The sequence below is a fragment of the Lithobates pipiens genome, unplaced genomic scaffold, assembly GCF_037356315.1.
Source record: "Lithobates pipiens isolate NorthernLeopardFrog02 unplaced genomic scaffold, aLitPip1_a1.2 Scaffold_3, whole genome shotgun sequence".
NCBI lineage: Eukaryota > Metazoa > Chordata > Amphibia > Anura > Ranidae > Lithobates > Lithobates pipiens.
In genome coordinates this window covers 85,558,700-85,571,205 of record NW_027507790.1, presented here as the reverse complement: position 1 = coordinate 85,571,205, position 12,506 = coordinate 85,558,700, and the positions used below count along the sequence as shown (strand labels likewise).

Below are 12,506 nucleotides of genomic sequence, written 5' to 3'. Positions count from 1 at the left end.
GCCATTGATCAGAGTGTCAAATCGTCATTAATGCTCAAAAAGCCCCCAGTTGGGGGATAAGTGGGTAGTGATGAAACCTAAACTGTAAACTTCTGGTTGAGTCCCTGGGGTAGTGTACCCGTTGGTTAACTCAATCGTTTTAATTAAACGCTGACGTTAAATCCTGTTTAGAAGACTACATATAGCTACTATTAGTTAATAGTCCAAGTAGTCAGTCAAAAGGAGAGCCATATATTGCATAGTAAGAACAGAGTACAGTTATAGAATATGCAGCTTAGGAAAATAAACCACTCATCAGAACAGGCATATTGTGAAAAGATTTAAAGCAGAATCACTTGGACCACTAGTCCGTTCACCTGACCACAGTGAACAGAAGTCTTTAAATTATCAAGCAGGTGTCCCACATTCTCCTTGGAAGTCCATAAGTAGCGAAGGGGTTACATACTGCATGGAGCTATTCAGCTAAGGTGCTCTACTGTTACATATGGATACAGGTGGCTTGACTGGAAGGTCTACTTATCGCTGTATATCGCTATCTGTAGTCCCAAGAGCCGTTCTAATGGTTTAGCCACAAAATGGCTGCTGCTGGCTTCAGAAAGTGTACTGCGCTGGCGTGACGTGATGCGTCATCTGTGACGTTAAAAGCACCGCCGTTATGGTATTGTCTCCGACATGTTTCACCCACTCACATGGGTTTTATCGAGGATGGGATGGATCAGTGGCCAGCATCTATTTATACTGTTTGTATGAAGCACATAATTGATTTCAATTTGCTATTCCCAGAGCCGCCACTAGATGTCAACCTTGCATAGTCAAAACCACGCATTCATTTTAGAGCTACTACTGATCAGAGGCATTTCAGCAGACCTACCGTCACATAACGGCATACGGAGCGAGGAATATTGATGTTATGTTATTTTATTGTTTTTAAATGTATATGTTGTATAGAAAGGGGATCGATGCACAAAGGGAAGCAAATGCAAAAAATACCATATTTATCATGAAATACAGTAAAAAAAGGTTATAGAAAGTGATACTGTTAATGAACTGAAGCGATGTACAACAAAGCAATTGTCTAACAAGGTGCTTATCATAGATTCCAGGCAGCAAAAACTGATTTGTGCTAGTATTTTTATATCGCATAAAATGGGGTTTCTCTACCCCCCTCCCCGGGACTGTTGGCCATATGGCCTCTTCTTTCATAAAAATCCTACCTGTTGGTGTTTTGGTTCAATTTTGCTTTGTCACAAAATGCCACCAGCCTTATAACAATTCACACTCCTATCTTGTGAATATACATTGGGGTTAATTAACTAAAACTGGAGAGTGCAAATTCTGCTGCAGCAGTGCATTGTGCCAATCCACTTCTACCTTCGGCTTGTTCAGTTAAGCTTTGGCAATAAAATATGGAAGCTGATTGGTTTCTATGCAGCACTGTTGCAGATTTTGCACTTTTCAGTTTTAGTAAATCAAACCCTTAGCATTGTCCTGCAAAATTATCTATCGTTTACCCTTTCTTGGGACAGAATAGACTATGGATCACATTGCATCATTCAGATGAAGTTTTGCCAAATATGTCTGCAATAACTTCATAGACAATTCAAACATTGTGAGATTCTATAAAAATTATTTTGGTAGTTTTGTCATCTGAGGAAAGAAGATGACGCCACCACTATAGGGCTCAGAAGGTCAGGTAAAATGCTACTTCTAGAACAAGGCTGTGAAGCAAATAAACAGTTCTCTACATTGAAAGGTCTTCTCTCTCTATTTTACTCCTCCATACTAAACAATTCTAACTCGTGAGCCCCGCTTTACTGCTCCAGTTGGGAAAAGGACTTTGGTGCCACGCAAATCCCAGAGACCTGGAAAAAAAAATCTGGGAGGCATTATGCCACTCTCTTCCCGCAATGTTAGAACTTTGAAAAGAGTTTTCTAAAGTTCTATCTCAGTGGTACTTTACCCCAGCTAGAATTGCAAAATGCCTTCCTTCCTACTCCACTATATGCTTTAGGGCATGTTCAGACCTAGGAGATATGTAGCATATATGGTGGACGTGCCCTAAGGTTAAGCGCCTGTGGATTAGAGTCTATAACGTGGTCAATTTGGTGTCCCATATAAATCTGCACAAAGATCCTTGGGAGGTGCTCTTGCACAAACACATGACACACACATTTTCTGCCACAAAGCCGTTGATTTGTGAAAGCGTGAAAGACGCTAATTCTCAACTTCGACAAGGTAAAAAGCTGGGTGCATGGTATTCTGGTGAGCGAGAAACTGGTGACGATATTAACTGACACACAAATTTTTACACATTTGGCAGCCTTGGTGAGATTATTTTCCTTTTACGCATCCACCTACACGCTTTCTAGCATTATAATCCAAGGTTATGGGTCAACATACCTACAGTAAACCTTCGGGACAGAGATTGCCTTCCCACCACCACCCCCAATTGTGTGTGTGTGTGTGTGTGTGTGTGTGTTTTTTTTTTTTTTTTTTTTGTCTTAAACTTTACTAGCTCTCCACTAAAACGCTACCCCTTTTCTCTTTTTATTTTTTATGCCTTCGAGCAAAAGTGGTACTTCTTTTTGGTCCTATGGATGACTGCACTGCTCTCTCTATAGCTTAATGGCCCCTGAAAGGCTTTTTTTACAAAACAAAGTGCAATACATTTCTAAGTAGGGTAATTGCTTATATACTGGTATGATATTGCTTGGGACCAATGGTCCTTCACCTCCTATGTTATTGTTGAATGTTACAAATTTGCAGAGAGTTTACTTTTTCTTGTAATTTCGATAAAAATATAATAAAATTCAAGTGAAAAATGTTTACGTCTACATTTTGGAACACTTTAGGATATTATTTGCACTGAAAAAAAAGTGTGTGTGTGTGTGTGTATATGTGTAAAATATATATATATTTAGTGGAACTACCTGTGGGAATGCCTCTCGGGATTTGGACTTGTCCCCAACTTTATTCGATGGGTCCAACTCCTGTATCAGTCCCCGAGGGCCAAGGTGTTTGTGAACGGCTGGCTCTCTGATCAGTTCCCGCTGGAGAGAGGGACTCGACAAGGTTGCCCCCTTTCTCCCATGTTGTATGCGTTGGCTGTGGAGCCACTGGCTATTATGGTTCGGGCAGACGCCAGAATTCGTGGCCTTAGGACAGGAAACCTGGAGGAAAAGATCAGGATGTATGCTGACGATACACTCCTATACTTAGCCGACTCGGGTCCCTCCCTTCTTGCAGCCCTCCACACCATAGACTGTATTGGTAGTCATTCGGGTCTGAGCATCAATTGGTCCAAATCCCAGATCCTTCCGCTTTATCATTTTCCCTCCTGTACCCACATCCCCTCCTCTAGATCTCCCTAGGGTTTCCGTGATCAAGTATTTAGGAGTGCAGGTCACTAGATCACTGACAGACTATGTACCCCTAAACATTGAACCCCTTTACACCCTGATCAAGAACAAGACACAAACCTGGGCCAGACTACCTCTGGGGGTTATGGGATGCATCAATCTGGTCAAAATGATACTCCTGCCCAAGATACTTTATTTGGTGTGGCATGCACCCCTGTATATACCACAAACATTTTTCAAGACGATTGAATCAATTCTCAATTCATTTATATGGGGCCACAGCAGACACAAATTGTCTTGGAGACTTCTGAAGAACCCAGTGACAATGGGAGGGGCTGCCCTTCCAGATTTCCAGGATTATTATCTTGCCTCCCAATTGTCCCATTTTTATCACTTTGACAAGAGCGAGCTACCAAGATACCAGACATTACTTTGTAAACGCCCTGACGACCCTGCCCACACCCCACTTCAGTCAGTCCTTTGGGCCCCACTGTCAAGACGTTCCCCCCCCCCCCCCCCCCCATCACAAAGTAGACATGTTGACGCACCACTGGAGGATATGGCGGACGGCCCTTAACAAACTTGGGACCCCACAGGTTCATTCTTATACTCCTCTCTGGTTCAACACTCACATGCACCAAATTATGACTAGCACTGGGCTTAAATCCTTTCAAATGCTAAAGGAAGAATTCACACTCCTTAACCATCTCTTCTTCAGATATTTACAGCTCCCACATGCTCTACAGACTCAATTTGCCGGCTCCAACCCCACTCTGACGGTCCCTCCTATAGTAGATATAATCACAGGTGCTGAGCCAACCAAGTTGATCTCCACCCTCTACTCCACAATCCGTCTCCCAGGCTCCGGGGCATTGGCCTATGCCGCCAAGGCCAGATGGGAGGTGGATGTTGGAACAATTGAGGATGAGGAATGGGATGAAGTCTTGGGGGATGTGAAGAGAGTATCCCCCAGGCTTTCGGACCGCCTCACACAGCTGTACATTGTACATAGGACATACCTGATCCCCCCAGAAGATAGCACGGTTCAAACCCACGTATAATCCGGGATGCCGCTTATGTGACCACACTCCAGGCTCCTTCTATCACCTCCTATGGTCCTGTCCGGTTATCCAAACATACTGGGTACAGGTAATTCGCTTTCTCCATGACCAGATGGGCTCTCCTGCTAGCCTCGACCCAAAGCTGTGCTTACTTGGTCTATTGCCAGAATTAGATGCTGACAAGTCCCTTCGCACCTTTTTACATGAAACACTGTTCCTGGCGAGAAAAGTGATTGCTCGTGGCTGGATGCAGGCCCCCCCCACGGTCCAATGCTGGAAGAAAGAGGTTAACGATACCCTCCCGTATAAGAAATTGATCTATACACCTAGAGGATGTCCACTTAAATACGAGCAGATATGGGGTAGATGGTTGGGGGATGGGGAGACATGTACTTAATATGCTGTTATATTGATCCCTTGCCCCCCTCCCCCCTCTGCTTTTCCCTTTCTGTGCTTCCTCCACCTCATGGGCCTACTTTTATTATGTCCCCTTCCCTCTCCCCCTTTTTCTTTCTTTCTATGCCTGCTGCCCCTCCCCCGGTTGACACAGATTAGTCTTATAATGACTCTACCCATGATGGGTGTCTAAACCCTATGCAGCGCAGCTAACCCAAAGCAGTCATGTATGCAACACTGCCTTGGCCCTCATTACTTGATGTACCTTATGTATGCCTACTGTGTATGTTATCTTCTCTGTTTCCTTCTTTTTTTTCAATAAAGTTTGTTTTTCAATAAAAAAAAAAAAAAAAAAAAAAAATATATATATATATATATATATATATATATATATATATATATATATATATATATATATATATATATATATATATATATATATATATATATATATATATATATATATATATATATATATATATATATATATATATATATATATATATTAGAGCTGCAACTAACGATTAGTTTGTCTGTTGACAAATCTATTGTTTTTTGTTTTTTTTCGATTAGTCATTGACTAGACGATTTTATTTTTTTTTTTATTTTTATTTTTTTATTAATCTAGTGTTTTTTTTATTTTTTTTATTAGCTAATTAATCCTTTGGATAACTTTACAAAAAATTATAAGTACATTCTTTTATCTTACACTTTTTTTTTTTTTTTTTTTATAAGATAAAAGAATATAACTAGTGTATATGTGTGTGTGTGTGTGTGTGTGTGTATATATGTATATATGTGTATGTATATGTACTAGTTATATTCTTTTATGTTAGCTTTTTATTTTCTGTTCAGAAGTTCATGAATGTTTATAATATGATTGATTTTTTTTTTTACAATGCTTTCTTTTTTTAAGGGGGAGGGTGTGTGGGGACAGTCGGTGTGTGTGTGTTTTCGTTTTTGTTTTTTTTATTTTTTTTACAATATTATTATTATTATTATTATTATTATTATTATTATTATTATTATTATTATTATATAATTTTTTTTTTTTTTTATTATTGCAATTTTTTATCAGCCCTGTTGGGGGGGCTATGGTGAGATATCAGGGGTCATAACAGACCTCTGACATCTCCCATTTGAGACAGGGAAAGGGACTGGGGACACAGATTCCCCAGTCCCTTTCTCTGCAGCCTCTGCTGCACTGATAATGAATGGAGAGAAGACAGCGGTTTCTCTCCATTCATTAACTGAGACCTCGCAATCACAGGAGGTTACAACGTTTCAGTTATGTGAATGGACAGAGTCAGTGGTTACTGACTCTGTCCATTCTGAAAACGAAGGAGCTGGGTTTACCGGCTCCTACCTCCGCTCTCTATCCTGAGATACCGAGGGGGGGCGGCAGCACGGAGGGGGACACAGAAGAGGGGGGGCGGCAGCACGGAGGGGGCCACATAGAAGAGAAGGGGGGCGGCACCACGGAGGGGGACACAGAGAAGAGAGAGGGGGGCGGCACCACGGAGGGGGACACAGGAAAAAAGAGAGGAGGACAGATGCACGGAGGGGGAGAGGAGAGGGGGGTGGCAGCAGGGAGGGGCACAGATGCACGGAGGGGGAGAGGAGAGGGGGGCGGCAGCACGGAGGGGGACAGATGCATGGAGGGGGAGGGGGAGAGGAGAGGGGGGCGGCTGCACGGAGGGGGAGAGGAGAGGGGGACGGCAGCACGGAGGGGGACAGATGCATGGAGGGGGAGAAGAGAGGGGGACGGCAGCACGAAGGGGACAGATGCACGGAGGGGGAGAAGAGAGAGGGACGGCAGCATGGAGGAGAGCGGGAGACACAAAGCAGTGTGACGCATCAACGCCCTGCACGCACGTCGACGTATTTTTGTAGTCAACGTAATCGATTACGTCGACTCGCCGTGGCAGCTCTAATATAATAATTTTTTTTTTTTGTTTTTAGAGTCTTCCATCGGAAATAGAAGTAAAATATAAGATGGCTGAGTGTTACACAATGCTTAAGCAAGATAAAGATGCTGTTGCTATATTGGATGGAATTCCTTCCCGACAAAGAACCCCAAAGGTAAATGCGTTTCTTAGCCGTTGATGTCCTTTCTTTTCCCTTCTGTGTATTATACTGCTTTTCTTCTTTTCTTTTTTTTTCACAGATTAACATGATGTTGGCTAACTTGTACAAGAAGGCTGGCCAGGAACGCTCAGCAGTAACCAGCTATAAAGAGGTATTGAGGCAGTGCCCGCTGGCGCTCGATGCAATACTAGGTACTGTCTAGCCCACACTTTGCAGTGTAACATAATTTTAGTGATTCTGTTTTTTGCTTTTTGTTGTTTATTATTTTTTTTGTACAATTTTTTAAAATGAAAGCTTTGATTAATAGGTTAGCAAACATTAGTGAAGAAGAAACCTGGTACCCAGTACCTTGAACCCAGCTTCAGTATCACCGCCTAGGTTCATCGGCCTTTTACCTTTTCTGTGATGCACCGGGTCCAGAGTTAGTTCTTCTATTATTTTTATTATTAATAAATATACGGTATATATATATATATATATATATATATATATATATATATATATATATATATATAAATTTATTATAATATATTTATTTAACTGTCCCTTTTAAAAAAATTAAAAATAAAATAAAAAATCTGATCACTTTTATCGCTGTCACAAGGAGTGTAAACATCCCTTGTGATAGTAATTGGCAGTGACGGGTACTCCTCCCTTTTTATTTATTTTTTTTATTTGGAGAGATCTGGGGTCTAAAACGCCAAACCCCTCCTCTGCACTTAAAACGCAGCTGAGTAAACCAGAAGTGACCTTCCGGTTTACTACATCGGAGACCCGATCAAAGCCAATTCCGGCTTTGTTCGGGACTCTGGCCAGCCGGCGGATGTGCTGGCTGGTCGCTCGGGTTTCCCGATGGGAAGGCGGCGGGAGGGCATCACCCCGGTACAATACTTCCTCAAAATTATGTACAGGTACGTCATTTCGTGGGAACTGGTTAACTTTCATCTTGCATAGATTGTTTGTACATGTGCTGAGCGATCAGTTAACAGCCTATGTGAATAGAGCTGAAAACGGGTCAAGTATGTTCTTGGTTCTGTAAAGCTCACCATACACTATACAATTTGATTGTACAAAGTGTAGTGCAAGGGCCTGCCTGATTTAATACAGAGTGATTGGATAGATAGGTGGGTCCACCTATTCCATAGTTTTGGTAAATCTAAAGGAAATTTGTACAGAGATTGTACAATCAGATTGCATAGCGTATGGGCAGCTTTATACATGTACGGGAGGGATTGGACATTCGCATCTCTACGCAGCAGAAACTCACATTCCCACATTCGTTTTGTTTTTCTTTTCTTACATCTGGGGACACAGAGCCATAGTACTTACGATGTGAGTTATAGAGCCACTGATAGGCGATGGACACTGGCACGCCCTAAGGCAAGAAGTGTACTCCCTATATAACCCCTCCCACTACTGGGAGTCCTCAGTTTTTTTTCGCCAGTGTCTAAGGTGTTGGTCACGAGTAAAGATGTGCTGTGCTGAGCTCCACTGGAAGCTTTCCTGCTGGGGCTAGCCATGCGGACCGGATCCGTTCTGATGTCCTTTTCATGGGCTAAATGTATGTACCCAGGCCTCGTGTCCTAAGAAACGAGGTTTTGCTTGCGAACGCTTCTCTTTAGAGAGCTGGACCCTGGGATCCAATACTTTTTGGTAGTAAGGCCATAGAGTTTTTACTGGCAGGGTGCTGTCGGAGGTCCAGGATTGTGGGTAACCTGAGGTTCCCCTGTTCCTGAAGGTTTCCTAAAGGTCTCGGAGCCCACCGTGAAGGGGGAAGATTGGAGTTTTTATCTGATAACCCTGCTGCGGGGAAAAGGTAAGGGAGATTTTCTCAGGAATTTCTCCTATGTATAATGTCATGCGTATGTGTCACCACTGGGGGCTGTTTTTGAGCAATCACCGCCTGATGCTGGAAACAGCTCAGAAGCCTTTCTTTTCTCCTCTCCTCCGGTAAGCAAGGGGGGTCTGGTTCTCCTCCTGCGCCCCCAATATTGTCCCTTTTGCCCTTCAGGGAATTGATATACCAAAAGCAGTTTCCTTTCTTGGGAAAAAAAAAGGGACAGAACGTGCGGCTGCTCAGCGGAGGATTTACCCCCCCCATGTCTGCTGTTTTACAGGATGCCTGAGCTGCCACTCGTGCGGGAAAACACTTTCCGTTGAAAGGAAAGGAGCGGGGGGCCGCAGTTAATGCTTTCAGACGCCGGCCACACGTGGAGGAAGTGTTAAAGGCAGTACGTCTGGCAATAGAATCTGGGACAGTCAGACTACGGGTCTGTCCTGTCAGGATTCATTCCGACAAGGACACGGCTTGGGCTTACGTCAATCACCAGGGGGGCACGAGAAGTCGTGCAACCCAAAAAGAGCTGAATAATGTTCTAGCTTGGGCAGAACACAACATTCCTTGCCTAGGAGCAACTTTCATTCCAGGAATAGAGAGTTGGCAGATGGTGTAGAGTTGCCAGCAATTATTTCCGGGAGAATGGTCTCTTTGCCCCAACATCTTCCTAGCGGTATGTCAGAGATGGGGTGTTCCGGACATGGACCTATTCGCGTCCAGATTCAACAACAAAGTCGACAACTTTGTGTTGGGAACAAGGGATCTGCTAGCAGGCTGAATAGACGCATTAGTCCTCCCATGGGATCAGTTTTTTACTGATCTATGCGTTTCCTCCAGTTCTGCTACTTCCGCGCCTTCTCCGCAGGATCAAGCATGAACGAAAGGAGGTGATTCTGATGGCCCCAGAAGATCTTGATTTACCATGATTATAAAGATGGCTGTAGGAGTCCTTTGCCATTATAGCCAGACCTTCTCGCAAAAGGTTCGGTATTGCATCCTACCTTTTTATAGATGAAAAATTTAACAGGTTTGACTGTTGCATCCCACTTTATAAAGGATCGTGAGTGATCTCCTTCAGGTAGTGTCTACTTTGATTAAAGAGGAAGTAAACCCTGATGAGTTTACTTCCTCTTTCATTCCCTGTAAAGGCAAAGCATAATGGACTACTATGCATCGCATAGTAGTCCATTATGTTTCACTTACCTGACACAGGAGCCAGCAAAGTCACCGCTGTCCCCTGTAGTTCCGAGCGTCCATCTTCTTGGTGGGTCTCCGTGGGTCTCGCTGCGCCGGAGCAGCGATGACGTCACTCCCGCGCATGCGCACGGGAGCCGAGACTCGCGGCATTGCCGTCATCGACGATGCTCCGCTCAGTGCGCCTGCGCGCCGCTGTCTACGGCGCATGTGCCGTAGATAGCGGTGCTCGTCTTCTGGCAAATATCTTCTAAACCGTATCGGTTTGGGAGATATTTCTTGGACCTACAGGTAAGCCTTAATCTAGGCTTACCTGTAGGTCAAAGTGGTTTCTAAGGGTTTACAACCACTTTAATGCCAGGAAGCCGGCTTCCAGAATCATTTACTATAGAGTCTGGAAGGCATATGTTTCTTGGTGTGGATACAGGGGTTGGCACCCCAGGAAGTATGTCATAGGCAGGATCCTTGATTTCCTGCAAATGGGATCTGAAATTAAGTTGGCCTTGACTTCCATCAAGGGCCAGATCCAGGCCTTGTCAGTGTTTCCTTTCAATGGCCTCTGCTTCCCAATCTTGGTGTGTAGCTTATTCAAGGCACCTCTAATCCTTGGGATTTGAATTTGGTCTTATCGGCTTTGCTGAATCAGCCGTTTGAGCCTTTACGAGACATTCCCTTGGTCCTTTTTGACAAGAAAGATAATCTTTCTGATTGCCATTTCTTCTGCTAGAAGAGTATCGGAACTAACAGCTCTGTCTTGTAACGAGCCATATTTGATCATGCATCTGGATGAGGTGGGTTTTATGTCTTCATCCTGAATTCCAACCAAAAGTGGTAACAGATTTTCATTTAAACCAAGATAGTCTTCCTTCCTTCTTTCTCCCCAGAGCCTCACTCTAGGGAAGAGAAGGCACTACATTCCCTTGATGTAGTAAGTGATCAGAATCTATTTAAAGGTGACCGCTCAGGTTCGCAAAACATGTCTTGTTTGTACTGCTAGAGGGTCCAAAATGTGGACAGGCAGTGTCAAAATCCACTATTCTCCGAATGGATTTGTCAAGTGATCAAGCTTCAGCTTAAAGAAGAAAATTCTTTCTTCTCATGTTAGAGCACTCATCCAGGGCGGTTAGTGCCTCTGGGGTGGTGCATCATCATCAGGCCTCTGGCGCGTACACACGATCTGAATTCTCGTCGGAAGAAGCTCTGCCTACCCACGATCACACCAAATTCCGATAGTTTAGAACGCAGTGACGTACAACACGTACAACGGGACTAGAAAAGAAGTTCAATAGCTTCTGTCTCGTAGTTGAATCTGAGCATGCGTGATTTTTGGTGTGTCGGAATTGCATACACATGGTCGGAATTTCGATAGAACGTTTTTCTGTCGGGAAAATTGAGAACATGCTATCAATTTTTGGCTGATGGAAATTCGGACAGCTAAATTCCGATGGCGCATACACACGGTTGCATTTTCCGATGAAAAGCTCTCACCGGTCTTTTTCTGGCCAGAATTCCGATCGTGTGTACGCAGCATAAGGCTCAGATCTGTAAGGCTGCAACTGAATCTTTGGTTCATACGTTTATCAGACTTTATCAAATCAATATTAAAGGTCATGAGGATATTGCCTTTGGGCGTAGTATACTGCAGGCTGCAGTATGAGTCCTCTGGCCTCCTTCTTTTTTTTTTTTTTTTTTGTCTCCCTCCCTTCAGTTGCCATTGCTATGGAACATTCCCACATAGGAAGAACTATGACTCTGTGTCCCCTGATGTAAGAAAATAAAACAGGATTTTTAAAACTGCTTACCTATAAAATCCTTTTCTTTGATGTACATCAGGGGACACAGGGGACCCTCCCTTCTTGGTATACACTTGTATTGCTTGGCTACAAAACTGAGGACTCCCAGTAGTGGGAGGGGTTATATAGGGAGTACACTTCTTTCCTTAGTGCGTGCCAGTGTCCATCACCTATCAGTGGCCCTATAACCACATAGTAAGTACTATGGCTCTGTGTCCCCTGATGTACATCAAAGAAAAGGATTTTACAAATAAGCTGTTTTAAAAATCCTGTTTTTTGGAGTGTATTCCCCCCCTGGAAGGGGGTGGGGGAAGTTTATAGCATTTTCACTTGTGACATATAGGGCAGACCATCCATTTGACTGAGCTGCCCAACAAGCAACATGCACGTGAATGTGAATGGGGACTCATCATTTTTGTGTAAACGCACCAATTTCACTTTCAGGCCCCATTGTCATCTAGCATAGTGGGAGTGAATGTTTTTTGTTTGTTTTATGCGTGACATGCATAGGGAAGCCCTTTGATTTTAATGGGGTGGGCTACATGTGGCTCATGGGATATTTTGGGGTACAGGTCAGTGAGGGTGTAGCGCTGTCTATGGCACTCTCCTCTCCCCAGAGTGATATTGGATTTCTCCTCCATAGCTTCTCAAAACTCACGCTGGCACTTTTTTTTTTTTTTTTTTTTGCGTGTTTTATTGCACATTGATAAACGCAATGTGTGGAAACACACAAAAAATTGTGCTTAGACACAAATGAACGAGCCTTCAGACTGATGTA

General features: G+C 43.5%; 1 protein-coding gene across 1 annotated transcript in view; it reads left to right on the top strand.

Moving 5' to 3' along the window:
• The window catches only part of ANAPC7 (anaphase promoting complex subunit 7), a 107,831-nt gene that overhangs the window by 18,855 nt on the left and 76,470 nt on the right, over positions 1-12,506 (top strand). The window contains exons 3-4 of the mRNA XM_077461993.1: positions 6,779-6,898; positions 6,984-7,095. Coding sequence (XP_077318119.1) covers positions 6,779-6,898; positions 6,984-7,095 — 232 coding nt within the window. The remainder of the gene's footprint in view (positions 1-6,778; positions 6,899-6,983; positions 7,096-12,506) is intronic.